The sequence below is a fragment of the Thamnophis sirtalis genome, unplaced genomic scaffold (assembly GCF_051295495.1).
Source record: "Thamnophis sirtalis isolate CommonGarterSnake01/CBP01778 unplaced genomic scaffold, rThaSir2_p1.2 scaffold_1, whole genome shotgun sequence".
In the NCBI taxonomy this organism is placed as follows: domain Eukaryota; kingdom Metazoa; phylum Chordata; class Lepidosauria; order Squamata; family Natricidae; genus Thamnophis; species Thamnophis sirtalis.
The window spans coordinates 167,593,444-167,620,860 of record NW_028261381.1 but is presented as its reverse complement, the minus strand read 5'-3'; the positions used below and the strand labels follow the sequence as shown (position 1 = coordinate 167,620,860).

The following is a 27,417-nucleotide window of genomic DNA, read 5'->3' as shown; positions in this document are numbered from 1 at the left end:
CCTTTCTTCTCTCCTTCCCTCCTTCCTTCCCTCCTTGCTTCCCTCCCTCCTTCCTTCCCTCCCTCCTTCCTACCCCCCTTTCTTCTCTCCTTCCTTCCTGGGAAAAGCTATTTTAAGAGTACCTTAACTGTCTGCTCTCAGTAAAGCTGAGATTTTCACCTCCATTGCTTAATGTAAACTGGGGGATATACAGTAGTGGCCAAAATTGTGGAAACCTTTTGGGAAAAGTGTATTTTCTAAAACTAGCTGATAACACCACTTTTTTTGGAGTAGCACCATAAAATTATATATCAATGGAAAGATAATTTAATCAAGAATGTAATGCAATAACTTTTGTGAAGGATTTGCTATTAGAATAGCAATTATAAAAGAAGAAAATTGAAATAAGATATAGAAAAAATTGTCACCTTAGAAGAAACGAGATATACAAAAATTATCACCATGACAGTTAATACTTAGTTGGGTAACCTTTAGCATGAATTATGGCCTTACAGCGTCTTCCCATGAAGTGAACCAAGTCTTTTAGTTCTGCAGCTGTTATAATATGAAACCAACATTGAATGATTGCTTCTATTAACTGGGTTTTATTGCGGAGTCGCTTCTAACTAACAAGTTTCTTTAGTCAGCTCCATAGATTTTCAATTGGGTTAAGGTCTGGGCTATTCCCAGGCCATTCCAGCAATGGAATATGATTATCTTGAAACTCCCCCTCCCCCTCAAAAAAGTGGTGTTACTAGCCATCAAACCTCAAAAATACACTTTTCCCAAAAGGTGTCCACAATTTTGACCACTACTGTACATATGTAACAGAGAGAAGATGGGTTGGCATTGTTTTATTATTGGCTGTTTGTTTATTCAACAGATTTTTATCTGGCCTTTATTACTTTATAAATAACCCAAGGTGGTGAACATACCTAATACTCTTCCTCTCCTATTCTCCCCACAACAATTCTTGTGAAGTGGGTTGGGCTGAGAGAGAAACCTGCTGGGCTTCTTGCCAAGGGGACTAGAACTCACAGTCTCCTGGTTTCTAGGTCAGCACCTTAACCACTACACCAAACTGGCTCTCATGTTGTACGTTGGCTTTATGTCCCACCTGTCCTATGAAAGGTTTAGGGCAATATACATAATAGAAACTTTTCAAATGTCATCCCCATAACAACCCTGTGAAGTAGGTTGGGCTAACAGATAATAGCCAACTCAAAGTCACTCTCTTGAGTGAACCATGCTGACAATGGGCTTGAATCTAGATCTCCTTAACCTGAGATCACTGCCCTAACCATTGCACCACACTATTGACCAGGTATGAAGTCGTGTTGAAGTCTTACCTTGCCACCCCTTTTCTGCTTTTGCATGCAAACCATCACAGGTTCAATCTATGGCCTCCCCAAATGGCAGAGTTGAGAGAATTCCCCTCTCTCTCCAAAAGCCACTGCTGTGTAGAGTACCATGGGAACCTGCTTTGGGGTTTAAATCAGTTCATGCCCATTCTTCAGTAAGAGAAGTCAGAGTGACAGGTACCTCCAGGCTGTGACCCAAAGACATGGAGTCATCCCAAGCAGGAAATCGAGTGGTACCTTGGTGCTCAGCTGCTTTGAAACTCATCGAAATTGGTAATCAAAGCATTTTGACAGGAAAATTTCATCCCAGTTTGTCTCATTTGTTTGGTACTCAACGCACAAGATAGAATTTGTTGGTGTCGGCTGCCTTGTGACTCAGTACATTATTCCTTGTGGAAAAAATGTGGTACTCATCGCGCCTCCTGAAGCCAATTAATGATGAGTACCAAGGTACCACTGTACATCAGTCTCCATCATGCTGAATTCTTTCAAATAGAAGCCTCAAACTACCTCTGACTTGGGGAACCATTCTGTAGAGATCAACTGTACTTGCTCTTTTAGAACTTTTCTTTGTAAATCTCTGTTGCTTCCACGCTGTCTCTCAGTCTTCTAAAACTTAACTCCTGTCCATTGCACTGTTGAATTGGCTTGGCTCAGTGGCTAAGACGCTGAGCCTGTCGATCAGAAAGGTCAGCAGTTCGGCAGTTCGAATCCCTAGCGCTGCGTAATGGAATGAGCTCCCATTACTTGTCCCAGCTTCTGCCAACCTAGCAGTTCGAAAGCATGTAAAAATGCAAGTAGGAAAATATGAACCACCTTTGGTGGGAAGGTAACAGCATTCCGTGATCCTTCGGCATTTAATCATGCTGGCCACATGACCATGGAGATGTCTTCGGACAGCGCTGGCTCTTTGGCTTTGAAATGGAGATGAGCACCACCCTCTAGAGTCGGGAACGACTAGCACATATGTCCGAGGGAACTTTTACCTTTACCTATTCTTATTCCTTCCATTTCTTGCTAGCTTTTTCCTGGCCATCTTAAGAACCCCAGCTAGAGGTCAGAAGCCCTTGGTTGATCCTTCTGTCTCTTGTGCAGGTAAAGTCTCTGTCAGCCCCTCCTCGCAGGAGCCCTACACCTGCGTCCAGTGCAAGACGGACTTCACCTGCCGCTGGAGGGAGGAGAAGAGCGGCTCCATCATGTGCGAGACGTGCATGTCCTCCAATCAGAAGAAGGCGCTGAAGGCCGAGCACACGAGCCGGCTGAAGGCTGCCTTTGTGAAGGCCTTGCAACAGGAGCAGGAGATCGAGCAGCGGATATTGCAACAGGCCGCCTCCCCCATTCAGAGCAAGCCAGAACAGATCGCTCAGCAGCATCACTCGCTCAAGCAGGTAAGCATCTTTTGGCTTGCTTTCTCAAGGTTACAGGCTGAAGAAGAAGTCCTCACAGTGCTGGTGGATACAGGTAGTCCTTGACTTACATGAGCCGTGGTGGCACTGGGGTTGGAATGCGGTACTGCAGGCTACTTCTGCCAACTGCCGGCAGTTCGAATCTCACCTAGAATATACAAAGAAATAAAGATGCACAACTGAACCTCTTAACACTTTTCCAAAAGTTGGCACAAAAATAATTTAGAATGTAATATGAAAGGGGTGATTAAAAACATGAAGGCTTATTTCTGTACTTATTTAATGTGATTCTTGTGCTACAACTCCCCACCACGTTACCGTATTTTCACCCATATAACCCGCCCACGCAAATAACCCGCCCACGCGAATAACCCGCGGGTTTTCGGGATCGTGTAAAATATTTTCCGTATACCCCGCCCACGCATATAACCCGCGACGAGTAAGAGAGAAGGGAAACAGCTGAGATGGGGGGGGGAAGAAACGGAGAAAGAAGCCTGCGCAAGCTGGGGAAGAGGAAAGGAACGGAGGAGAAGGAAACAGCTGAGATCGGGGTGGGGGAAGAAACGGAGAAAGAAGCCTGAGCAAGCTGGGGAAGAGGAAAGGAACGGAGGAGAAGGAAACAGCTGAGATCGGGGTGGGGGAAGAAACGGAGAAAGAAGCCTGTGCAAGCCTCCGATCGTGTAAAATATTTTCCGTATACCCCGCCCACGCATATAACCCGCAGGGGGGCGCTGTGCATGTAAAAAGCGCATATAACCCGCGGGTTATATGGGTGAAAATACGGTATTCTAAAAGCAGGTTCAATCCTCACTCACTCCCCAGTTGTATGTCCACAACCTAGAAACCCATCAGTTTCCCTGTGGCATAAATTAAAATCTACCTGGGAAAAGCCCAAAATCAGGACTGGGCACATGAAAACAACACTAACACAACTAATTCACTTTTTCCCTGCTTGGGCACAGGAGTTAAAGAACACATAACTAAGATGATTAAAGGCCTGGAGACAAAAACATATAAAGAATGGTTGCAGGAATTGGGTACGGCAAGTATAGAGAAAAGAAGAAATACATGTGACATAATAGCAGTGTTCCAGTATCTAAGGAGCTGCCACAAAGAAGAGGGGGTCAATCTTTTCTCCAAAACATCTGGAGGCGGAACCAGAAGCAATGGATGGAAACTAATCAAGAAAAGCATCCAGAAATTAAGGAGAAATTTATTAACAGTGAGAACAATTAACCAGTGGAACAGCTTGCCTTCAGAAGTTGTGGTTGTTTCAACGCTGGAAGTTTTTAAGAAGAGATTGGACAACTATTTGTCTAAAATGGTGTAGAGTCTCCTGCTTGACCAGGGGGGTGGACTAGATGATCTCCAAGGTCCCTTCCAACTCTATTCTGGTCAGACCAGTGTTTTCCAAGCTTAGGAACTTTGAGATGTGTGGACTTCCAACTCCCAGTATTCCCCACCTCGCAATAGCTTCAACTCTGGAAGTTGAAGTCCACATACCTCAAAAGTTCCCAAGTTTGGGAAACAACTGCTCTGTATGATTCCAAGAATGTGCTTCTACTCTGGCCTCCTTTCCAGCACTTGGATTTTTCATGGTTTATTTTCCCTTCCTTGTCTTGATCCCTGTTCAGGCCTCCAGCCAGCTGCCCCGAAGTGCCAGCACCCCTCGTGGAGTCTTGCATGCATTTAGCCAGTCGCCCAAGTTGCAGAACGCCTCCGGTGTGGCCGTACTTGGTGGCAGGCAAGGTAAGCGTGCTCAGAGACCCATCGGCAAAGGAGGTGCTTACACTTGGAAGAAGACACCCGTCAACGCAGGTAGATGACTCGCTCTCGAGACTTCTTGTCTTTTTATCGCCGCTGGCCGCGCTCCCTTGTCCGGCCAGCATTCTTTCTGAAAGGAAAAATAAATAAACCTCTGGGTGAAAAGGCTGTTTCTATTTATTTCTCTTCCTTTCTTTTGGTTGCGTTCATTCTTTCAAAGCAATCTAAGTCTGCTAAGGCCTCCCTCTCACTGTTGTGAAATATTAAAGGTAGTCCTCCACTTACCACCACAATTGAGCCCAAAATGTCTCTTGCTAAGCGGGACGTTCGTTGAAGTGGGTTTTGCCTCACTTTACGACCTTTCGTGCCACAGTTGTTAAGTGGAAATCATTGTTAGTAACCCACGGTTGTTAAAGTGAATATGGCTTCCCCGTTGACTTTGCTGGTCAGAAGGTCGCAAAAGCGGGTCACATGACCCCAGGACACTGCAACCGTCATAAATGCGAGTCGGTTGCCAAGTGTCTGAATTTTGATCACATGACTGTGGAGATGCTGCAACGGTCGTAGGGATGAAAAACTATCATAAGTCCCTTTTTTCAGTGATGCTGTAATGTTGAACGACCACTAAATGAACTGTTATAAGTTGAGGACTACCTGTATATCAATTCTGAGCCACTCCCCATGACTTCCTTTTAAAGGGATATTGGGAAATACCAGTGTCCTTTGGGTGACCCTCTTAGAGCTACAAATTATAAAATCTTGGTCTATTTAATTTATATTGCTTGTTGTTAAAAGCCCCAAAGCCCAGAAGTGGTATATTTTTCTAAAACCCACTCTGCGGTCATGTGTTGAATTCCCCTCTCTTATTTTGAGATGAGGGAGAGGGCAATTGAAGAAACTGATCAGATTTCATTATTATTATTATTATTGCGTGGTTAATCTTTGGTGTGAGATTCACAGCCTTTGGGGCTGGTTGGTAGCTCAACAGCTCGAGTCCTAACCAAGGACCTAGGAACTATTAAGGTAACGTCGGAGGATATAAGCTGTTCCAAGTAGGGTGGTTTTTTGTAGAGTCAGAATATTCAAGTCTGATAAATTTGAAATTTCCAAATAGCGAGGTAGCCCTTTGGGTATTGCTCCAAGGGCTCCTTATTATTATTAGTATTAGTATTATCATCATCATTTAAATTTATTACAGGTAGTCCTTGACCTATGACCACAATTGAGCCCAAAAGAAATTTTGTCCATTTTTACGACCTTTCTTGCCACGGTTGTTAAGCGAAACATTGCATTTGTTAAGTTAGTAACATGGTTGTTAAGTGAATCTGGCTTTCCCAATGATTTTGCTTGTCAGAAGGGTTGCAAAAGGAGATCACATGACCCCAGGGCCCTGCAACCGTCATAAATATCAATCAGTTGCCAAGCATCTGAGTTTTGCTGCTGCAACGTTCTTGAAAGTGTGAAAAATGCCCATAAGTCACTTTTTTCAGTGTTGTTGTAACTTTGAACGGTCACTAAATGAACTGTTGTAAGTTGAGGACTACCGGTATGTTTAATACTTTGCATGTCAGCACCACAATTGCAACAAGAGTAATCTTTCCATCCCCATAGGCTAAGTGATGGCAGACATTAAACAAGTCATCATGTGACTAGGTCTAATTTGATGACTATTCTTACGGTGGTCATTCAGTGAACCATGCGGTTGTTAAGTGAATCGTGTGCTTATTAAATAAATCAGGCTTTCCCAATTAACTTCGCTTGTCAGAAGCCAGCTGGGATGGTTACCAATTGCAATTTAAGTGACCGCCAGTTGCTGCAAACAGTGATAAATGTGAGCTGGGTGTGCCGAGTGCCCCAATTGCGATCATGTGACCACCAGGGTGGTGCGACAGTTATAAGACAGTTGTAAGTCATTTTCCATGACTTCAAACAGTTGTTAAACAAAATGTTCATAAGTCAAAGATTACTTGCATCTAATGGCAGGTATGTGTTCGGTGCTCATGGGTGTCTGTTTTTGCTTTGGGCTTTTCTTCATCTGTGTGTGTCTTATCTATAGTTTGCAAAATGCAATTAATCAAACTGTTGTTTTTTTAAAGATTTCCCCAAGAATACTTCTCTCTCATCCTTATTCTATGCTGGCTTTGTCCCCAGACGGGGATGCCTTTTCCCAGTCTGGCTGTGTTGTCAATATTATTGAGAATGCAGTTCCTCGTGGGAATTTTAAGACATGCCCGTCTTGATACATCTGAGGAAAGCCAGAAAGGGGAGAGAGTGCCTAGATCAACATTTCTTAATCTTAGCAGCTTGATGATGGGTGGACTTCAACTCCCAGAATTCCCCAGGCAGCATGGCTGGCTGTGTTGTGGCCGGCCAGTGGAGCTGGCAGCAGATTCAGACAGTGAGGAGGTTGGGGAAGAACATGGGCTGGTCCTGGAGTCTGGGGAAGGCTCTGATGAGGGCTCTATGTTGGAGGCAAAGAGAGGGCCAGAGCCATCCAACAGTTATCAACTGCTTTTGGAGTCAGAGATCAGTGGAGCAGAAGAACAGCTGGAGCCTGTTCCCATTGTGCGCATGCACGGAGTTGCCAGACGAAGGGAACAGCTAAAGAACAGGGGGCGACTTGGGAGTAAGGCCACAGGTGGACAATGAATGCCCCCCCCCCAGAGGAAATAAAAGAGGAGCGAAAGGGGAGTGGAGTTTGCAGGAGACAATTAGTTTGCTTCATTGGTTCGTGACTCTCCGAGACTCCTTGCCAGGTTTTGCAGATATCAGCCGGTCAGCTCTCCAAGCCAGATAAGGTCTGTGACTGTGACTCTAAATCCTTCCTTGGAAGACTCTGCTGGATGTGAATGAGGAGAATTCACAGTAAATTAATAAAAGAGTTTTTTGTCGGGACAAGGAGTTTGCTTCATGCTCTTGGGAAGCCTCGGTCAGAACAGGCTGGGGAATTCTGGGAGTTGAAGTCCACCCATCTTCAAGCTGCTAAAAGTTGAGAAATGCTGCCCTAGACATTATTAGAAGGGGAAATCTGTCTCTCCCTTTAAAAGTTCATTTCAACACACCCTTTGTGTTCCTTTTCTCCAGGAGGGACGTTGAACTTCGTTAACCCTGGTCTCACTGTGCACAAAACCACCTCCTCAGCCGTAGATCGCCAGCGCGAATATCTCTTGGATATGATTCCTCCGCGGTCCATCCCTCAATCGGCCACATGGAAATAACGCAAAAACCTCCGCCCCGAGTGGAAGACTTCAAAAAAAAAAATTTTTTTTTTGTCTATTACACCTTCTTGGGTTTTCCCCCCCCCCCTTCTTCTTCTCCTTTTGATTCTGCCATCCTTCCCTCCGAAATCTCTCCACGCAGTGGAAAAGCCGCTTTCAAGTCTAACTGGATCTGCCTGCGGGGTTTGCCGGAAAGTATTTTTTACATATATATATATATATATATATTTTTGCGCCAGTCCCCCATCAGGGGCTACTTTGCTTCCTGCTGGATAGAATGGACGCTCGAAAGGGTGGTAATGAACATTTAGGCTACCGAGTTCTTGCAAACCTTTTTTTTTTGGCTGATGGTTAAGACCATCCCCGAGGAGAATCTCAATTTAATATTATTGTTTTCTCTGTGTATTTTGTCTCTTTAGTTTGGGGGTTGTTATTATTTTCTCTCTCTCTCTCTCTCTCTTTTTTGGATCAGCACTAGTATGGAACAAGGACTCTTATGCAAGAGATTTGATGGCTCAATTGCTTCCGGTCTCGGTCCCTTCCCTTCTTACATGCCATCTCTCTCTCTCTCTCTTTTTTTTAAGTTACCTTAGCTGAATTTTACTTTGGTTGATCATACAGTGGCCCTTCGTGACCAACGATGTACTTCACCCATTCATAGAAAGCAGAAGTGGGACCTGGCAACATTGGCAGGGGGAGGGACAAAAACCCAGAAAGCTGGACTGGTTTTCTCTAAACCCCACTGTAATTCCTGAGGAGGCTCTATTCCAAAAAGATAACGGCAGGAGCTTGGCGTTTGGTTTGGAGGTTTCATTTTGTTTTCTTTTTAACCCAGTAATAACTTAACATTACGAGCAAATGCAGACGGACTTGCCACCGCCGGAAGAAATGGAGCAACCGAACACAGGATGTGCATCTTCTTGTTTTGGGGGTTTCTTTCTTTCTTCTTCTTCTTTTTTTTAATAAATAGAATCTTGTTTCAGACAGATGTTTCTGCTCTGGACCCTTTGCTGGCTTAAAGAATTACTGGACAGTTTATATAAAAGAGCTTCTCTACTGAATCTCCTCCATCTGAAACGAATGAACAGGTTGTCGTTGTTTTTTTGTTTTTAAAAAAATAGAAAAATATGAAAAAATAAGTCTGATGCTCCCAAAGAGAAAAAGTGAACCGTGTGGAGATGAATATTTTTTTTTCCTACAAAAAAAAAAAGCAGGATCTGATTGAATCTCCCTTCCCCCTTTTCAATTTTTTTCTAGAAAGGTTTTTACTTGCCTGTCTTAAGAACGGTGTGCAATTTAGTCATGTGGAGCAGAAGGGACCAGAGAAGTACATTTTTTTTGTGTTTAAAAAAAAAAAAGAAATAAATAAAAACAACACCACGAGACATAAGTCCACAATCTCTCTTGCTACCAGTTGTTGGGGGTGGGTGGGGGAGAAACAGCCTTGTCATTGGGGAACCATTATATTACTGGTGCCCTCCATACAATGTTGGACTGAGCTCCCATAATTCCCAGCCAGGGGCACAAGTAGAGGGTGTCTAGTGTAGGAAACAAAAAAACAAAGCACAGGGTCTCCGGCTTTATCAGCACAACACGGGTGCAAAAATCGGTTGTCTCTGGTATGTTCAATCCCATCCTTAGAAATGTAACTGATTTTTACTACTAGCATCTTGACCAGAGGTCTCCAAACTTGGGCACTTTAAGACTTGTGGACTTCAACTCCCAGAATGCCTCAGCCAGCAAAGAATTCTGGGAGTTGAAGTCCACAAGTCTTAAAGTGCCCAAATTTGGAGACCCCTGATCTTGACTAATGTTGGCTTTAAACCGCACTTCCCCTGGCCCCCTGCCAAATTCAGTGAAATACGGGGGGGAATGTCTTAGTCTTATTTTTCCCCTTTAATGCCATTTTTTTTTATAGTAGAGGCAGAAGTACAGACCTTTCTATACCTATTCATACTAGCGTATTGGTACTAGATCTAGTGCTGATATAAGAGTTTGTTGCAAAAAAAATTATATATAAACAAATGCATATATAAATATAAATATATATAAATATATATATAAGACTATATATAAAACAGGGTGGGAGGGGATTAATACTGTGCAGGCAAACCTTTTTTGGGGTCTGGTATTTTGTTAGCTACAAGTGAGATGCCTAATTTAAGAACAGACCTACCAATGTTACTGTATCAGGAAGGGCTCCCGTTCCAATGACAGCTCTTGCATTTTAATAAAAAAAGTTCCTCCTAATTCCCCCTTTTTTCCTTTTCTGTAAGCTTGAGAATATTTAGATATGTTTTAAAGTTCTGGTGGATAGCAAGCGTTATAGGGTTTTAATTATTATTATTTTTTGTACACAGTTCATCTGAATTTCAGTGTTCGTGGTGGGGCCTGCTTTTGTTTGTACATCAAAACTATTGCTTTACCCTCCATCCTCACCTTTGAATTTAGTGGGCTTTAAAAGCATTCTTGTTGATTTTCTACCCAAAGTTAAGATACCTTAATACCATTGTTTTCTCTCTCTCTCTCTCCCTCCCTCTCTTCCACCCTCTCTCTCTCTCCCCCCCCTCTCTCTTTCTCTCTCTCTTGCACTTCAGTTCCATATAGAAGTTTGCACCAGTATAAACAATTGGAGTTCCATTCTCCTAAAGAACCTATCTCATTTCCAGATTAACCCCAAGACTTCTCTGATGGGTCAAGTAGACTTAAAACTGGTATGAAGCTGTAGTGTAGACATAACTGTTCAATTTCTCTGGCGTTTTTTCCCCCCCACGTTTGCATCATCGGTCTGCCTTAGATCGGATGTGAATCGAGGTTTCCATTTCTGAAATTCTGGCCTTGCTTTTTGCGTAGGAGCTGGATTAACTTACAAATCAGGAAGGATAGGTTTGTCCACGTGACGTTTTAAAGCTGGAGCAGTTTGACCAACAGTTGTGAACCTGTGTTTCCAAAAGCCATTTCTTTTTTTAAAAGATGAAAACCCCCAAGCCGTGTCAGAAATCTCTTTTTGATCGGGGTTGGAATTGTCCAGGAAATTTTGGAGGTCCAGAAAAATAAATCTTTTAACTTGAAGCAATTCCTGTGTTGGATCTTTTAAGCCTCGGGTCGAATTACCAGACTTTGAATACATCATCATTGGGGGGATTAGAACATCAATGTCACTCAAATGGGCATCAGAAGATGTTTTAGGTGTTCTAGAAAACAAGTAATATCCTGTGATGATGCCTAAGAAAAAGACTTGGATATTCATTTGATGTTGGGGAAAGTTGAAATATAGCTGCATACAATAAGCAAAGCTTTCTGATATTCTCTCTTATGCATTAACAGAGGTAAACATAACAGTGGTGTCAAAACTGTCATCATTATTTCTTCTGATTCCTCTTCACCTGCAATTCATTTACTTGCTAGGAAGAGAAACACTAATGTAGTTTTGCTAATGACACGAGTGTGTTTGTATGTGCTCTCCTGTCTGAAAATGGACTAGGGTGGAAAGCAGAGAATAGAAGTGTCTGAAAAGTCATAATAAAAAGACACTAATTGCATCCAAGATCAAAATCTCTGGAGCACAACAACTGCACTAAATGGATTAAAATCCTGCATACTTTTGTCATCTGAGATCATTTTTTATTTCACAGCTTTCATTGTGAGCCACTCAAGAGATATATTCCTAAAGCGGGCAGCCATATAATTCTTTCAAATAAATAAATAACCTTAGCTTGCAATGGAAAAACTTCATGTGCCATGCAATGCGAGCATTTGCAACAACAGGTGTTCTTAAGACACTAAATTGAGTGAGCTGCTAGCCTGCCACTTTGCTCATGTTGTAAACATAAAACAATTCTACTGGTTGGAAGTGAAGCCTGCCGTGAGATTTTCATATTTGTCCCTGAGATCTGGAAATTATTTCAAAGATTCCTCCAGTTACTATGTAGTAAAATGGGTGGCTAATAACATTTATACAAATAAATGAATAAAAAGTTGAGAACACCTGCTTTACCGTTGAGAGAAAACGGGAAATAATTTTGGTGAAGAATTATGCATTCTTGGCCATGTTTGGTGTTAAGTATGGGTAGTCCTTGACTTATAACCATAATTGGGCTCATTTCCAATGCTAGGCAAGGCAGTTATGTGAGTTTTGTCTTATTTTACGATCTTTTGACAGTTAAGCAAATCCCTAAATATAAGCAAATCTGTCTCCTCCCCCCCCCCCCCAAGACGTTGCCTTTCAGAAGCTGGCTGAGGTGGTTACAAATGGTGATCACATGACTCTGGGACAGTACAACTCGTAAGTACATGCCAGATGCCAAGTGCCCAAATTTTTGATCACATGATCGTGAGGATCCTGCAACAGTCAAGTATAAAAACCACTTATAAGTCACCTTTTTAATGCCATCGTAACTTTGGTCACTAAACAAATGGTGGTTAAGTTGAGAACTACCTGTATTGCATCATGAATAATTTAGCCAGATAAATTTTGGTGGGTTTTTTTCCCCCTGTTTGCTGATGGCATTTGATGATGGGCCTTTCAGTCTTGGCGCAGCCACCATAAAATATACTGTATATCAATATAGTAAAATAACTTATATGGGGCATAAGTGAGATGACTGCCTAAAGTTCCCATTTATTTTGACAAATTTAACAGATGAATGGAGCAGGAAAATCTCTGAAAGTTGTTAATCATCACAGCTAAGCTGAACCTTCATGGACTGATAGTATATCCCTAAGTTTTGGAAATCAGGATAAGAAAAAACATGCCTATTACTTTCCAAATCACATCCTGAATTTAGGACACTAATATATTCTTAGAAGTGATAGCTTTCTATTATATTTTTTTACGAATGCCACAATGTAAAAAAGATGTTGAGACTCTAGAAAGAGTGCAGAGAAGAGCAACAAAGATGATTAGGGGACTGGAGAGAAACATGAAGAACGGTTGCAGGAACTGGGTATGTCTAGTTAATGAAAAGAAGGACTAGGGGTGACATGATAGCAGTGTCCCAATATCTCAGGGGCTGCCACAAAGAAGAGGGAGTCAAACTATTTTCCAAGGCACCTGAAGGCAGAACAAGAAGCAGTGGATGGAAACTAATCAAGGAGAAAAGTAACCTAGAACAGAGGAGAAATTTCCTGACAGAACAATTAATCAGTGAAACAACTTGCATCCAGGTGGTGTGGGTGTATTTAATCAAGTGAAAATAAAATCAAGGAACATTTTAACTGGAAGGCAAAAGAAAGCATGAATATCATGTATTGGGGGTAAGGATCTTTTGTAATAAACTTCCGAGCTTGCAAATTATTCACTGTACAATACAAGAAAATTCATGCAAAGAGAAAATGGGTCTTGTTTGACTTTATGTGTTTTCTAGATTAAGCCACATAGTTTGTTAACCATGATTCAGACTTCAATGTAATGTGTGGCTCCAGCCATTATATCTATTATAAACAAGTAGTACAAAACTTGTTCAATAGAAACAGGAGGCTGGCTGTGGCTGCTTTTGTGACAGCTTTCCTGGAATTTGAAATCAATTTGAAACCATATATCCGGTTTCTCCTCAAAATATTTCTTCCAGACCCAATTGTTAAATTATTAACACGGTTAAGTGAATCTGGTTTCCCATTGACTATTTGTCAGGTCACAAAAGGGGGATCACATGACTCCAGGACACTAACCGTCATAAATGTGAGTCAGTTACCAAGCATCTGAATAAATCACGTGACCATGGGGATGCTGCAACAGTCATGTAAATCACCTCAACGTTGTTGTAACTTCAAACAGTCACTAAAGGAACTGTTGTAAGTAGAGGACTATCTGTACTAATTAGGGGACTGGAGGCTAAAATATGAAGAACTGTTACAGGAACTGGACATGGCTAGTCTAGAAAAGAGAAGGACCAGGGGAGACATGTTAGAAGTGTTCCAATATTGGAGGGGCTGCCACAGAGAGGAGGGGTCAAACTATTTTCCAAGGCACCCAAAGGCCAGACAAGGAATAATGGCTGGAAACTGATCAAGGAGCGATTCAACCTAGAAATAAGGAGAATTTTTCTGACAGAACAATCGACCCATGGAACAGAAGTTGCCTTTGGAAGTTGTGGGAGCTGGAGGCTTTCAAGAAGAGACTGACAGCCATCTGTCAGAAATGGTATAGGGTTTCCTGCTTGGGCTGGGGTGGGATAGGACTATATGACCTACAAGGTCCCTTCCAACTCTGTTAGACGCAGGGGTCTCCAACCTTGGCAACTTTAAGCCTTGTGGACTTCAACTCCCAGAATTCCTCAGCCAGCTTTGCTTTGCTGAATTCCTCAGCTTTGCTGGCTGAGGAATTCTGGGAGTTGAAGTCCACAAGGCTTAAAGTGGCCAAGGTTGGAGACCCCTGTAAGAGTACATTCTTAATTTGTCGTCCTTCAAAAAATAGGTTGAGCAGCCCTTCGGTCCTCGGACTGCTACCTTGCAAAACCCTTCCAATGCTAGCGTTCTGCATATCTTATCCCGCAGGGAGCTAGAACGGTTGCCAAGCGCGCTCCGGGGCCGAGAGGCGGGGGGGGGGGGGGAGAACTCTCCCGCTGCCGACGCGCACAAGTAGCCTCGCCGTCCGACTTTTCCCGGCCCAATCACATGACCGTCAGTCTTCGTCCAAGATCGCCTATCGTTGCGGCGCTCGCATGACGTCACCCACAAGAGGCGGAGCGGACGATCGGGCTTAAGAAGCGTCGGGGCGGGAGGGTGAGAACCGCCCGCTTCCAAGATGGCGGCGGGAGCCTGGAAGGTGAAGCAGGACATGCCGCCGCCGGGCGGTTATGGATCCATCGACTATAAGAGGCGGTTGCCCTATCGGGGGCTCCCGGGTGAGGATGGGGAGATGGGGTCTTGAAACTCGGGGTCTTGGAGCCTTCGGAAGGCGGCTGGCTCTCGGTCCATCGTTTAAGCTAGGGATGGCTGCCTTGAATAAGCCACCATAGGCTGCGTTCCTTTGCTGGGTCCCTGCTTTTCCAACCCTCCACAGGACACCCTAAATCTGTTTTTTTAATTTATTTACCGTATGGTAAATACATGGCCTTCTGGTAGTTCAAAATCTGTAAGATGAGCCCAAATATACTCTTTTTTTTTTCCAGGAGGCAACTGGACTTCCTTGGTTTTTCTTTTGAAGACGTTTCGCTTCTCATCCAAGAAGCTTCTTCGGCTCTGACAGGATGGTGGGGAATGGAAGGGTTTATATTCCTTGCAGACAGCTTGGTCATTTGCATCCTTTTAGAGGGCCGTTGAAGCACTTGGAGGTTTATCTGTGTCCTCAGGGTCACCTGAGTGGCGCAAATGGTTCCTATAGTCTGCAATTTTTCCTCTGGAAATCCATTCTTACTCCCACACCATTCAAAGGGTGTCCATCCCAAATCGTATAGCTAAAAGTCTGCAGAGATTCTCAATCATCCAGGTCATGGCTTTATTTAATTTAATTTATTTTATTTATTTAGTTTTTCAAACATGTCCGAGATATCAGGTATAAGTATAAACATGGACATGAGCACAGGAAATGAGTACAAATAAATGGGGACAGTAGGACAGGGGACGGTAGGCACGTTGCTGCGCTTATGCATGCCCCCTTCCAGACCTCGTGGGAATGGGGTGAGGTCCACGGTAGACAGTTTAAGAAGCTGTGGGGGTTTGAGAAAATAACAGAGTCAGGTAGAGCATTCCAGGCGTTGACCACTCTGTTGCTGAAGTCGTATTTTCTGCAGTCGAGTTTGGAGCAACCTTGAGTTTGTATCTATTGTTGCCCGTGTATTATTGCGGTTGAAGCTGAAGTAGTCATTGACAGGTAGGACGTTGTAGCAGACAATTTTGTGTACTACGCTTAGGTCAGATTGTAGGCGGCGTAGTTCAAGGTTGTCTAAGCAACCTTTGGAACAACCATGATCTGGATTGTTAGGTACGCTCCCCGTTGGGAGAGCAAGTGCATTCAGAGAAGCGTTGGGAGAGTTGTGTTGGAGATCACACAAACCAGCATACAGAGACACTGCAGTTTAAATAGGCTTTTACTTTCTTGGAAATAGAGGTATCAGAATCCATCAAACAGTCCAAGTCATACACGGATAAGACAGTCAGTCATCAACGTCTTTCAGTTAAGGGATAATTCAAAATAACATAGTCCAGTATCATATAATCAGTTCAGTACTCAAAGTTTGCGAACAGTTGCAAAACTTACAATAGCTCACGGCACTCAGATCAGATCAGCCCAGCATCTAAGGAACAGAGCTAACAGTCATTCTGGCTCCCTCTTATGGCCGATTGAGGAAAACAGCAACCAATCACATTTTACAGTATGATTTAAAGAAACAAGTATAACATTGTTATATGATTTATATATTGCCAACCCAACCGTTAGAATTATATTCCTAACATGGATGACTGAGAATTTCTACAGACCTGTAAGATGAGCCTTTGTCTTTCTTGCAGCTTAAGGCCTGCTGCTGTCAACCCAGCCAGTCCTGATTTATTCAACAAGCCAGGGTTGCTTGTGTGTGCTGCAAGACATCTGAGCAGCTGGATAGTAGGCTTGTGTGAAAGTTGGGAGTTCTCCACAGGTGCCCAAAGGAAATGAGGGGGTGCAGCCTTTCAACTGACTTACTGTATTTTTCAGAGTATAAGACACATGGGAGTATAAGAAGCACCAAGGTTTTGAAGAGGCAAATTGGAAAAAAAAAGTTTTTGCACTCTGTAAACCTCCCAAAAATGGCCTGTTTTTTGTGAAAATGGCCCCATTTTTTTAAAGGGCATGAATAGCCTTTAGGAGGCTTATAAGAGTGCTCCTGGGGGCTGGAGGGGATCAAAATTGAGCAAAAAGTGGCCCGTTTTTCACTCATTTCCATCCTCCCCAGCCCCCAGGAGCTCTCTAAAAGCCTCCTAAGTTATACATGGCCATTTTTGCAAAGGGGGCAGGTTTCAGGAGGCCAAAAAATGCTGTATTCAGTGTATAAGACGCACCCAGATTTTCAGCCTCTTTTCTTTTTTGAGGGAAAAGGGTGCATCTTATACTCTGAAAAATACGGTAACTCATAGATTCCCCCATTAGAACAGCTTCTGAAGAGGGTCTCTTATTATCCTTCCCATTCAGCAGGTGGTGCAAGCTGGGTTCCTATACAGGTAGTCCTTGACTTACAACAGTTCATTTGGTGACAGTTCGAAGTTACAACGGCACTGAAAAAAGGGACTTCTGACCATTTTTCACACATGATTATTGCAGCATCCCCGTGGTCATGTGATCAAAATTCAGACATTTGGCAACCGACTCATATTTATGATGGTTGCAGTGGCCCAGGTTCATATGATCACCTTTTGCGACCTTCTGACAAGCCGGGTTAATGAGGAAGCCAGATTCACTTAACAACCCTGTTGCTAACTTAACAACTGCAGTGATCCACTTAACAACTGTGAGCAAGAAAGGTCATAAAATGGGACACAGCAAAGCTCACTTAACTGTCATGCTTAGCAACAGAAACTTTGGTCTGAATTGTGGTCATAAGTTGTGGAGTACCTGTTTATGACACTTCAAAATAAACCTTTCAAAGTAGCTGAATGTGTTAGTTGTGATTGTTTATCAGGATGCTGTGCCTCCTGCTAATCCCCCAAATTTACCTTCTGAAGGTGAGCAGGAATGATAGCCTTAATATAGCTGAGAGGAAAGACCTAACCTTTGAGGGGGGGAGATTCTCAAAATACCCTAACTCTAACCCATTTTTACCCCACTCCAGGGGAAGGATACTGCAAAATCTCCATTCCCTCCCCCGCTCAAGGGAAAGGATACTGTAAAATCCCCATTCCCTTCCCATTCCAGGGGAAGGATACTGCAAAATCTCCATTTCCACCCCAGGGAAAGGATACTGCAAAATCTCCATTTCTACCCCACTCCAGGGGAAGGATACTGTAAAATCCTCATTCCCTTTCCACTCCAGGGAAAGGATACAGTAAATTCCCCATTCCCTCCCCACTCCAGGGAAAGGATACTGCAAAATCTCCATTCCCTTTCAACTCCAGGGGAAGGATACTGCAAAATCTCCATTTCCACCCCAGGGGAAGGATACTGCAAAATCTCCATTTCTACCCCACTCCAGGGGAAGGATACTGTAAAATCCTCATTCCCTTTCCACTCCAGGGAAAGGATACAATAAATTCCCCATTCCCTCCCCACTCCAGGGAAAGGATACTGCAAAATCTCCATTCCCACCCCACCCCAGAGGAAGGATACTGCAAAATCTCTATTTCTACCGCACCCCAGGGGAAGGATATTGTAAAATCCTCATTCCTTCCCTCCCCACCCAACTGACCTGCTTTCCAGCTCTGTTCTGTACAACAAAAGAAGACCCAGCCGATCAGCTGGGACTCCAATCAGCTGGGACTCAGGAAGCACCGAATAGATGGGGGGGGGGGGCAATTAGAGGTGGTATTTGCTGGTTCTCCGAACTACTTAAAATTTCCGCTACCAGTCCGCCAGAACTGGCTGAATACCACCTCTGCTGTAGCTGTATTTGGAAATGTGCTGGCTGGGAAAAGGAAGGGCCATTTGGTGGTTACATGTGTTCATACAGATATGCGCTTTATTCTGTAGGAATGACTGATGATAGTACAGTCGAGATGTGAAAACGCATGGGCCAGTTTCTTCTAGAGGCCACAAACCTGTAGACAGTTGAGTTCTGGTCCAACTTTAAGCATGAAAGCCACCTGGGTGACTTTGGGCCAGTCCCTCCCTCTCAGCCGAATTCACATCAAGGGGTTGTTGTGGAGAAAGGAACAGGAGGAAGGAATATTAGGTATGTTCACTGCCTTGAGTTACCCCTGAAAATAAAGCCAGGATAAAATAAAGCAAACACAGACAATCCTTGACTTACAACCGTTCTTTTAGTGGCTGTTCGAAGTTACAATGGCACTGAAAAAAAGTGCCTAATGACCCGTTTTTCACACTTACGACCATTGCAGCATCCCTGTGGTCACCTGATCAAAATTCGGCTGCTTGACTGCTAGCTCAGCGGTCACCCACTGGTGGTCCACGAGAAAATTTAGGTGGTCCGCAGAAAAATTATTTGCATTATTTGTATTGCATTAAATCAGGGGTTCTCAAACGAAGGTCCCTGGGCTGGATATTTGCAATGAACGCTTGTGTTGCTGCAGAGAGTCTCCCCCTTTGGGGTGTTTTTCTGCAGGTTGGAGGGGGGCAGAAATTCTGACTTGGGGTCTGGTTTGGCTTCCTGTTGTGGGGCTTTGGGCAAAGGCTGGAGGGAAGCACTGCTGGTGGCGAACTGTTTTTTGCTCATTCTCCTCCCCCCGCCCCCTGGTCCCCAGCAGCACTCTATAAGCTTCCCAAAGGCTATGCATGCCATTTTTTAAAAAAGAAAAAACGGGCTCGTTTTTGCGAAAATCAGCTCTTTTTTTGGAACGAACTCCCCGTGGAGATTCGAACCCTCACCACCCTCCAGGCCTTCCGCAAAGCCGTTAAAACTTGGCTGTTCCGACAGGCCTGGGGCTAAAGAGCTGTTGCCCCCGTCTCGAATGGTATGACTGTTGTGTGTTTTTAAATTATGTATTGTTATGTTTCGTCTTTTTTTTTTTTTTGTCTGTACCCCCCTTCCCTGATTTGAATTGTGAGCCGCCCTGAGTCCCCTTCGGGGGGAAAAGGGCAGCATATAAATATAATAAAATCAAATCAATCAATCAAATCAAATTTTCTCATTTCTCCCCCCGGGTTCAGGGCATTCTACAAGCCTCCTAAAGGCTATTCATGCCCCTTTTTTGAAAATAATGGTCCCGCTTTTGGGAGTTCTGCAGAGTGCAAAAAGTTTTTTTTTTTTTTAATTGCCTCTTCAAAATCTTGGTGTGTTTTATACTCCGAAAAATACGGTGGCCATGATGAAAAACTGCAAGGAGGTCATGGAACCAGCAAGCAGGAATCTCCCTGAAGTTCATGACTAATACAAAAAAAAAAAGCCAAGGTCTCCTCCTTAGCCTTTGAAAGCTTAACTGTCAGGGTTTCCAAATAGCATCCAGCAGACCTGACATTTAGCCTCCCCTTGGAGATCTTTTTTCTTCTTGTTTGACTATCATTGGTAGTTGCTAATAAACCATGATGACCCCATTTTGATTAAGAAAGAGCCGAGGTGGCGCAGTGGTTAGGGTGCAGTACTGCAGGCCACTTCAGCTGACTGCTATCTGCAGTTCAGCGGTTCTAATCTCACCGGCTCAAGGTTGACTCAGCCTTCCATCCTTCCGAGGTGGGTGAAATGAGGACCCAGACTGTGGGGGCGATATGCTGACTCTGTAAACCGCTTAGAGAGGGCTGAAAGCCCTATGAAGCGGTATATAAGTCTTAACTGCTATTGCTATTTTGTTATTTCTAGGTTATGGCCTGCTTGCCATTGGAATTGGAGCCTTTGTTTTCGGGTCTTACGCTATTTACAGGTGGAACTGGGAGAGGAGGTAAGTTTGCCATCGTTCCCTTTGTTTAATTGGCCCGAAAAAAATATGCATGACAGTCTCAGGTTACCTTTGCTTCAGTAGAGGTAGTCCTCCACTTACAACCGTTCATTTAGTGACCGTTCAAAGTTACAACGGCACTGGAAATAAAGTGGCATGACCACTTATGATCACAGTTTTGACCCAGGGTCACTTACTTCAAATTTGGATGTTTGGCAACTGGTTCATAGTTATGACGGTTGCAGGGTCCCAAGGTACGGGATCCCCTTTTGCGACCTTCTGACAAGCAAAGTCAGTGGGGGAAGACAGACTCACTTAACAACCGGGTTGCTAATTTTATCAACTGCAGTGATTCAACTTAACAGCGGTGGCAAGAAAGGTCATAAAATGGGGCAGAACTCACTTAACACATGTCTGACGTAACAACATAAATTTTGGGCTCAAGTGTGGTTGTAAGTCGAGGACTACCTTTACCTTAACCCAGAGGCGTCAAAACTTGGGAACTTTTAAGACTTGTGGACTTCAACTCCCAGAATTCCCCAGCCAGCATGCTGGCTGGGGAATTCTGGGAGTTGAAGTCCACAAGTCTTCCCAAGTTTCGACACCCCTGCCTTAACCCAGGTGGTGATTTTGTCTGGGTTGCGTACACCTGGCACTCTGCTAATTGTGATTTATTCATTAATCTATGATTAAGAAAACCTTTGTTTTGTTGTATGAGAGTTGCATGTATGTGCAAAACCAGGGAGAGTTCTGCGGAAAATTAGAGTGATATACATGTAATCAACAGATCAAGTTTTATATAGAGAATTTTGAGATACTGATGGAAACAGTTATGTGGAGATGTTTAGTACTGCATGAAAGTAACAGGGCCCACCTGACTGTTTTGCCATGCTATATGGTTGCTAAAGAAACGAGGTGGCTAAGGCGCTGAGCCTGTTGATCAGAAAGGTCAGCAGTTTGGCGGTTTGAATCCCTAGTGGTGCGTAATACAGTGAGCTCCTGTTATTTGTCCCAGCTTCTGCCAACCTAGCAGTTTGAAAGCATGTAAAAATACAAGGAGAAAAATAGGGGCCACCTTTGGTGGGAATGTTAACAGTGGTCTGTGCGCCTTTGGTGTTTAGTCATGCCGGCCACATGACCACGGAGACGTCTTCAGACAGTGCTGGCTCTTCGGCTTTGAAACGGTGAGCACTGCCCCCTAGAGTCAAAGGTCTCGAAGGACCTGGATGGTGTCCACAAGTTTTATTTCCTCTTCAGAAAAGAAGGGTGGATGAGTTCTGGGCTTTTTTTTCCCAACCCTGGTAATTTAATATGTGTGAATGTCAATTCCCAGAGTCCCCTAGCTCAGGGGTCTCCAACCTTGGCAACTTTAAGACTTGTGGACTTCAACTCCCAGAGTTCCTCAGCCAGCAAAGCCGAACTCTGGGAGTTGAAGTCCACAAGTCTTAAAAAAGTTGCCAAGGTTGGGGACCCCTGCCCTAGCTAACATGGGTAGACTTTCAATGAAGCATTCTCCAGCCGCCATGCTAATAATTGAAGCCCATATATCCTAAAGTTGCTGAGCTTGGGAACCCACCGTGTTACAAGATCTGGAAAGCAGCTTTCTCCTTTCTGAGCGAGTTTTGTTGTCACCTCCCTGATCTTTTCCCGCCTTTTCTAGGCTGCTGGCCTTTGAGGACGCAGAAGCCAGGATAGCACTCATGCCTCTCTTGATGGCTGAGGATGACCGCAAGTAAGTTCAGCTCTCCAGGCCTGGACGCCGAGAGACTCTTTACCTCCCCTCTTCCTTTCACCTAAGAAAAGGTTTTTGCACTCTGCAACCCTCTAAAGCCCTCTTTTTTGCAAAAAAAAAAAGGGGGGGGGCATGCAGAGGTTTTGGGAGGCTTGTAGAGTGCTTGGGGGGGGGCAAAAACTGGCCGTTTTTTGCTCCTTTTTGGTTCCACCACAAAATCACGGAGGACAAAATCGCGCTCGACGAAAGCGCGCATTTGACGTCATCACAGTGCGACGAAAACATCGCGCTGTGATCGAAAAATGTAAAAATAAAGCTAAAACCTTCCCCTAACCCCCCCAAACCTAAACCTAAACCTAACCCTAAATCTAACCCTAAACCTAACCGTTAACGTAACGAAAAACCTAACACTAACCCTTAACCTAACGCTAAACCTAACGCTAACGCTCTAAACCTGACCCTAACCCTTAACCTAACCCTAACCCTTAACCTAACCCTTACCTTTATGTGAATCAGCTTGCTTTAATTGTAATTTTATTTCAATTTTTAATTTTTTTCGTCGCGCTGTGATGACATCACATGCGCGCTTTCGTCGAGCGCGATTTTGTCCTCCGCGCTTTTGACGGGTCACGCTCCTTTTTGCTCTCCCCAGCCTTCAAGAGCACTTTGCAAGTCTCCCAAAGCCTCTGCATGCCCCCTTTTGAGTTCGTCAATTACAGATGGTCCTTGACTTAAAGCCATTCATTTAGTGTCCATTCAAAATTACAATGGCGTTGAAAAAAGTGACTCGCAAACGGTTTTCACATGACCATTGCACCCTCCCCAAGGACCCGTGATCAAAATTTGGGCGCTTGGCAACTGGCAGGTATTTATGACGGTTGCACTGTCCCAAGGTCATGTGACCACCATTTGTAACCTTCCCAGCTGGCTTCTGAAAAGCAGAGTCAGTGGGGGTGGGGTGGGGGAGAGAGAACCAGATCCACTTAACGGCTGCGTGATTCCCTTAGCAGCTGCAGTGATTTGGGCTGCTGCAGTGAAAACGGTCGTCATAAACATCCTCCTTCAGTGCCGTTGCAACTCCAGGCAGTCACTGAAGGAATGGTTGTAAGTCAAGGACTACTTTTGTTGCAGGATTTGGTGAGGATTTTTAAAGTCAAGTGTTTGTGCAAGGTCATATAGTGTGGGGGTCCCCAGCAGGTTAAAAATGTAGAGGCCAGAGGGGCCAGGTGAACTGTTCTGACCGAGGCTTCCCCACAAAGCCTGGAGCAGATTCCTGGTCCCGACAAAACCCCTTTTATTAAACGAATGTGAATTCCTCTCATTCACATTCAACAAAGGCCTGGCAAACAGTCTTTCAAAGGTGAATTTATGACCACAGACCTTATCTAGCTTGGAAAGCTGCCATAATATTTTCCAAATGCAGTGCTGTGCAAGGAAAAGACTGGGCACAGAGTCTCTGAGAGTCATGGACAGATCTTCACACTCCTGAAACGAATGAACGAATTGTTTCCTGCAAAAGCCCACTCCCCTTTCGCTCCTCTTTTATTCCCTATGGGAGGGGCCATTCACCATCCACCTGGGGCTTTACTCCCAAGTTGACCCTGATTTCTTAGCTGCTGTTGTCTTCTGACAGTTCTGCGCATGCACACACTGGGAACAGGCTCCAGCTGTTCCTCTGCCTCACTGCTGTCTAGCTCCGAAGGCAGCTGAGAACTGCCGGATGGCCTTGGCCCCACCTCTGACGCAGAGCTGAACCTAACGCAGCCTCCAAGGCTGGCCCATATGCCTCCCCAGCCTCCTCACTGTCCGACTCTGCTGCCAGCTCCGCTAGTGGGCCACAACAGAGGCTCTGAATCGAGCCCCATATGACTAGGTGTATGGACCAAGTTTGGCAAGGCAGAAATTCATTTGCACGAATTCCCAGCATGCCTCATTCCTCTGCATTCTCTCTGTATAGACAGGTAAGCCCTCAATCTACGACTGTTTGCTGCTGTAGCAGACCCTGAAAAAGGGACTTACAACCTGGTTTCAAAGTTCCGGCATCCGCTCCCCCTACCCCCAGTCACATGATCATATTTGGGGCTCTCGGCATCTGGCCTTGCGGTGCCCCACCGTCAACATTATTGTGATTTACGACACTTTTGCCGGAAGAAAATCGGCGTTTTCTTGCAGCGTACAGCAAAACCCAATCCATAGTGAGCAACGGGTTATGTAAGGATCAGGCGTTCACATAACGACTGTTGTGTTCTCTTAACGACCACTTTCAGAGAAGTTCATAAAAATTGAGTCGGGGTGATATGGCGAGCCGTTTTATAACTGTCACAATGTAATGGCCGTAAATTGCCAGACTGAATTATTGGTATGTCTACCTATATAGGAGCAAGATGATCCTAATTCTCTCTTTATCTAATTTTCTGTCTTTCTCTCTCTCCCCCCCCCTCCCTCCCCCTCTCTTTTTTTTGTTTGTTGAAGGACACTGCGTCTCATGCGTCAAAACTTGGATGAGGAAGCCAAGATCATGAAAGATGTCCCTGGCTGGCAGGTTCGAATCTTTGGCAAATTTTGTAATAAAAAGAATTTCTTTTTCCTCCTGTTGCACCCCCAGTTTTTCCTTTGCACCCCCCCTCCATGAACCCTTGGCCGCCCCCTCCCTTGTGAAGCCTTTGCCTACCCAGCTATAATACAAGGGCCATACATGAGTGAGTTCTTCTGGGTGGCCCTGGATAAATTTGGGGGCAGTCGGAAAAACCCCCAATGCCCTCTTTCTACCAGGTGGCCAAAGGTACTTTTGCAGACTTTTGGTAAAGCCACACTTGGAATACTGCATCCAGTTTGAGGCTCTAGAGTCTCCACATCTTTTCTACATCCTGGCGACCAAAACCGGAGGCAAGATATTCCAAGTGTGGCCTTACCAAGGCATTATAAAGTGGTATTGACACTTCACGTGATCTTGATTCTATCCCTCTGTTTATGCAGCCTAGAACTGTGTTGGCTTTTTTGGCAGCTGCTGCACAAAGCTGGCTCATATTTAAATGATCATCCACTAGGACTCCAAGATCCCTTTCACAGTTACTACCACCTATATTGTACCTGTGCATTTCGTTTTTCTTGACTAAATGTAGAACCTTACTTTTTTTCACAATTGAATTTCATTTTGTTAGATTTGCAAGCTAGTGTTCCAAAACAGGAGCAGAGACAGTGATGAAACTGTGGGTGTGCTCCTCACTTACGTTTGCTGCAGCTTTCTTTGCCTATATTATGATCATTTGAAGAGCTGAGGTGGTGCAGTGGTTAAATGCAGCACTGCAGGCTACTTCAGCTGACTGCAGTTCTGCAGTTCGGCGGTTCAAATCTCACCGGCTCAGGGTTGACTCAGCCTTCCATCCTTCCGAGGTGGGTAAAATGAGGACCCGGATTGTTGTTGGGGGCGATAGGCTGACTCTGTAAACCGCTTAGAGAGGGCTGAAAGCCCTATGAAGTGGTATATAAGTCTAACTGCTAAAATGCTATTGATTTTTATCCTGCCTTTATTATTATTTATAAATAACCCAAGAAGGCCAGCATACCTCCTTCCTTCTCCCAATTTCCCCCCAACCACAATGCTGTGAACTGGGTTTGGACTGAGACAGAGGGACTGGCACAACGTCAACCAACCTTCTTTCGTGCCAAAAGCAAGCAAGACTGAAACTCACAGCCTCCTTGCCCAAGATCACCTAAACGGTTTTCATGCCTAAGGCAGGCCTAGAACTTAACCTCTTCTGGTGACTGCCTCAAAATCATCCAATACAATACAATAGCAGAGCTGGAAGGGACCTTGGAGGTCTTCTAGTCCAACCCCCTGCCTAGGCAGGAAACCCTATACCGTTTCAGACAAATGGCTATCCAACATCTTCTTAAAGATTTCCAGTGTTGGGGCACTCACAACTTCTGGAGGCAAGTCTAAGGCAGGACTAGAATTCACCATCTCCTATTCCTAAGCTAGCACCTTAAACATGGGACCAGGGGTCAGCAACCCACGGCTCTGGAGCCGCATGTGGCTCTTTCATCCCTCTCCTGCGGCTCCCTGCGGCTCCCTGTGGCTCAAAATATGCATCACAACTGCCAATGAGCAACACCCGCTGGCAGGTGATTTATTGAGCTTTTCAACCCGGTAGGCCAACCATGGATAAATCCAAGAAAAGGAAAGTTTCAGAAGAAAAGAGAGAATGTTTACTAGTATAACTAGTTTTGTGGCCGCTCAGGAAATAGCCAGGCATGCGAAGCGTTTTGTGGCTCCTGGTGTTTTCTTTTTTGTGGGAAACAGGTCCAAATGGCTCTTTGAGTGTTTAAGGTTGCCAACCCCTGCCCTGGACCAACCTAGTTTTCCTACATGAATATTGTCTGACCTGTTCCCTCTCTGTTCTCCCAGGTTGGGCAGAGTGTCTACCATACCACACGCTGGGTATCTCCCAGATCCGATGAGCTGTACTTCCTCCAGCCACCAGAAGTTCAGCGAGATATCTTCTTCGGTTACACCTGGAGCACATAAGCAGACAAGCGTTGTGGAAGGAACCACCTCTCTTGCTTTCCCAGGACAGAACTTATGTTTCTTAATAAACGAATGCTCTCGGGAGCATCGATCCATTGCCGACTGCCCTCGTGTCTTTTCTGATTTCCCCTCTTCCATTTTGCCTCTTATTTCATTGCCATAAACAGTTAGCAAAAGGAACCAAACGAGAAATTGGCAACCGTCAACCTGCCTCACAAAAAAAACACCAAAAACCTTCAGCTTCATCCCAACAAACACGTCAGAATAAGTCGTGTGAAAAATTGGCAGACAAATAAGAGACGAGTTTACTCTTAATATTTAAAACAATGCATCATGACTGTTTAATGGGGAAATCACCAAACCAGCTTGTCCTCCCCACTTTTACAATTCTTGATTAGGTTGCATTTCAACAAAATTTGAACTTTCTGCACGTCCTCTAAGGAACTATGTAATTTGTGGGTTGCAACATACCGCTGGTAAGGTAGATCAGTAGATATTTTTTATTTTTTTTATTTATATCTTTAATGTGTGTGTGTGTGCGCGCGCCACCAAAAGACCAGCTGGTTTTATGTACAGGTAGTTCTTGACTTAAAACCATTGGTTTAATGACCCTCCGATGTTACAACAGCACTGAAAAAAGTGACTCACAACCATTGTTCATATTTACAATCTTTGCAGCATGATCACATGATCAAAATTCGGACACTGGCAACTGGCATATGAATGTTCCAGGCAGGGTCACATGATCCCCTTTTGCGACCTCCGGACAAGCAAAATCCGTGGGGAAGCCAGAGTCACTTCACAGCCATGTTACTAACCGAAAAAAACCCGCAGTGATTCAGTTAACAACTGTGGCAAGAAACATCATAAAATGGGACAAAACTCACTTGGCAACTGTCTTGATTAGCAACCAAAATTTGGTGCTCAATCGTAGTCATAAGTCGAGAACTACCTCTCATTGGGAACACAC

The 27,417-nt window shown here is 44.3% G+C and overlaps 2 protein-coding genes across 2 annotated transcripts in view; both read left to right on the top strand.

The window, feature by feature from the left end:
* Positions 1–10,804, top strand: part of GATAD2A (GATA zinc finger domain containing 2A) — a 127,115-nt gene extending 116,311 nt beyond the window's left edge. The window contains 3 exon segments of the mRNA XM_087703186.1: positions 2,436–2,728; positions 4,381–4,564; positions 7,595–10,804. Of these exon segments, the coding sequence (XP_087559312.1) occupies positions 2,436–2,728; positions 4,381–4,564; positions 7,595–7,728 (611 nt within the window). The 3' untranslated portion in view covers positions 7,729–10,804.
* Positions 10,805–14,420: 3,616 nt separating this feature from the next.
* Positions 14,421–26,546, top strand: NDUFA13 (NADH:ubiquinone oxidoreductase subunit A13). The gene is made up of 5 exons (XM_087703180.1): positions 14,421–14,573; positions 20,112–20,190; positions 21,848–21,919; positions 24,392–24,461; positions 26,328–26,546. Exons 1-5 carry the CDS (start codon positions 14,474–14,476, stop codon positions 26,445–26,447), a joined length of 441 nt encoding a protein of 146 aa, XP_087559306.1. The 5' UTR covers positions 14,421–14,473; the 3' UTR covers positions 26,448–26,546.
* Positions 26,547–27,417: the final 871 nt, after the last annotated feature.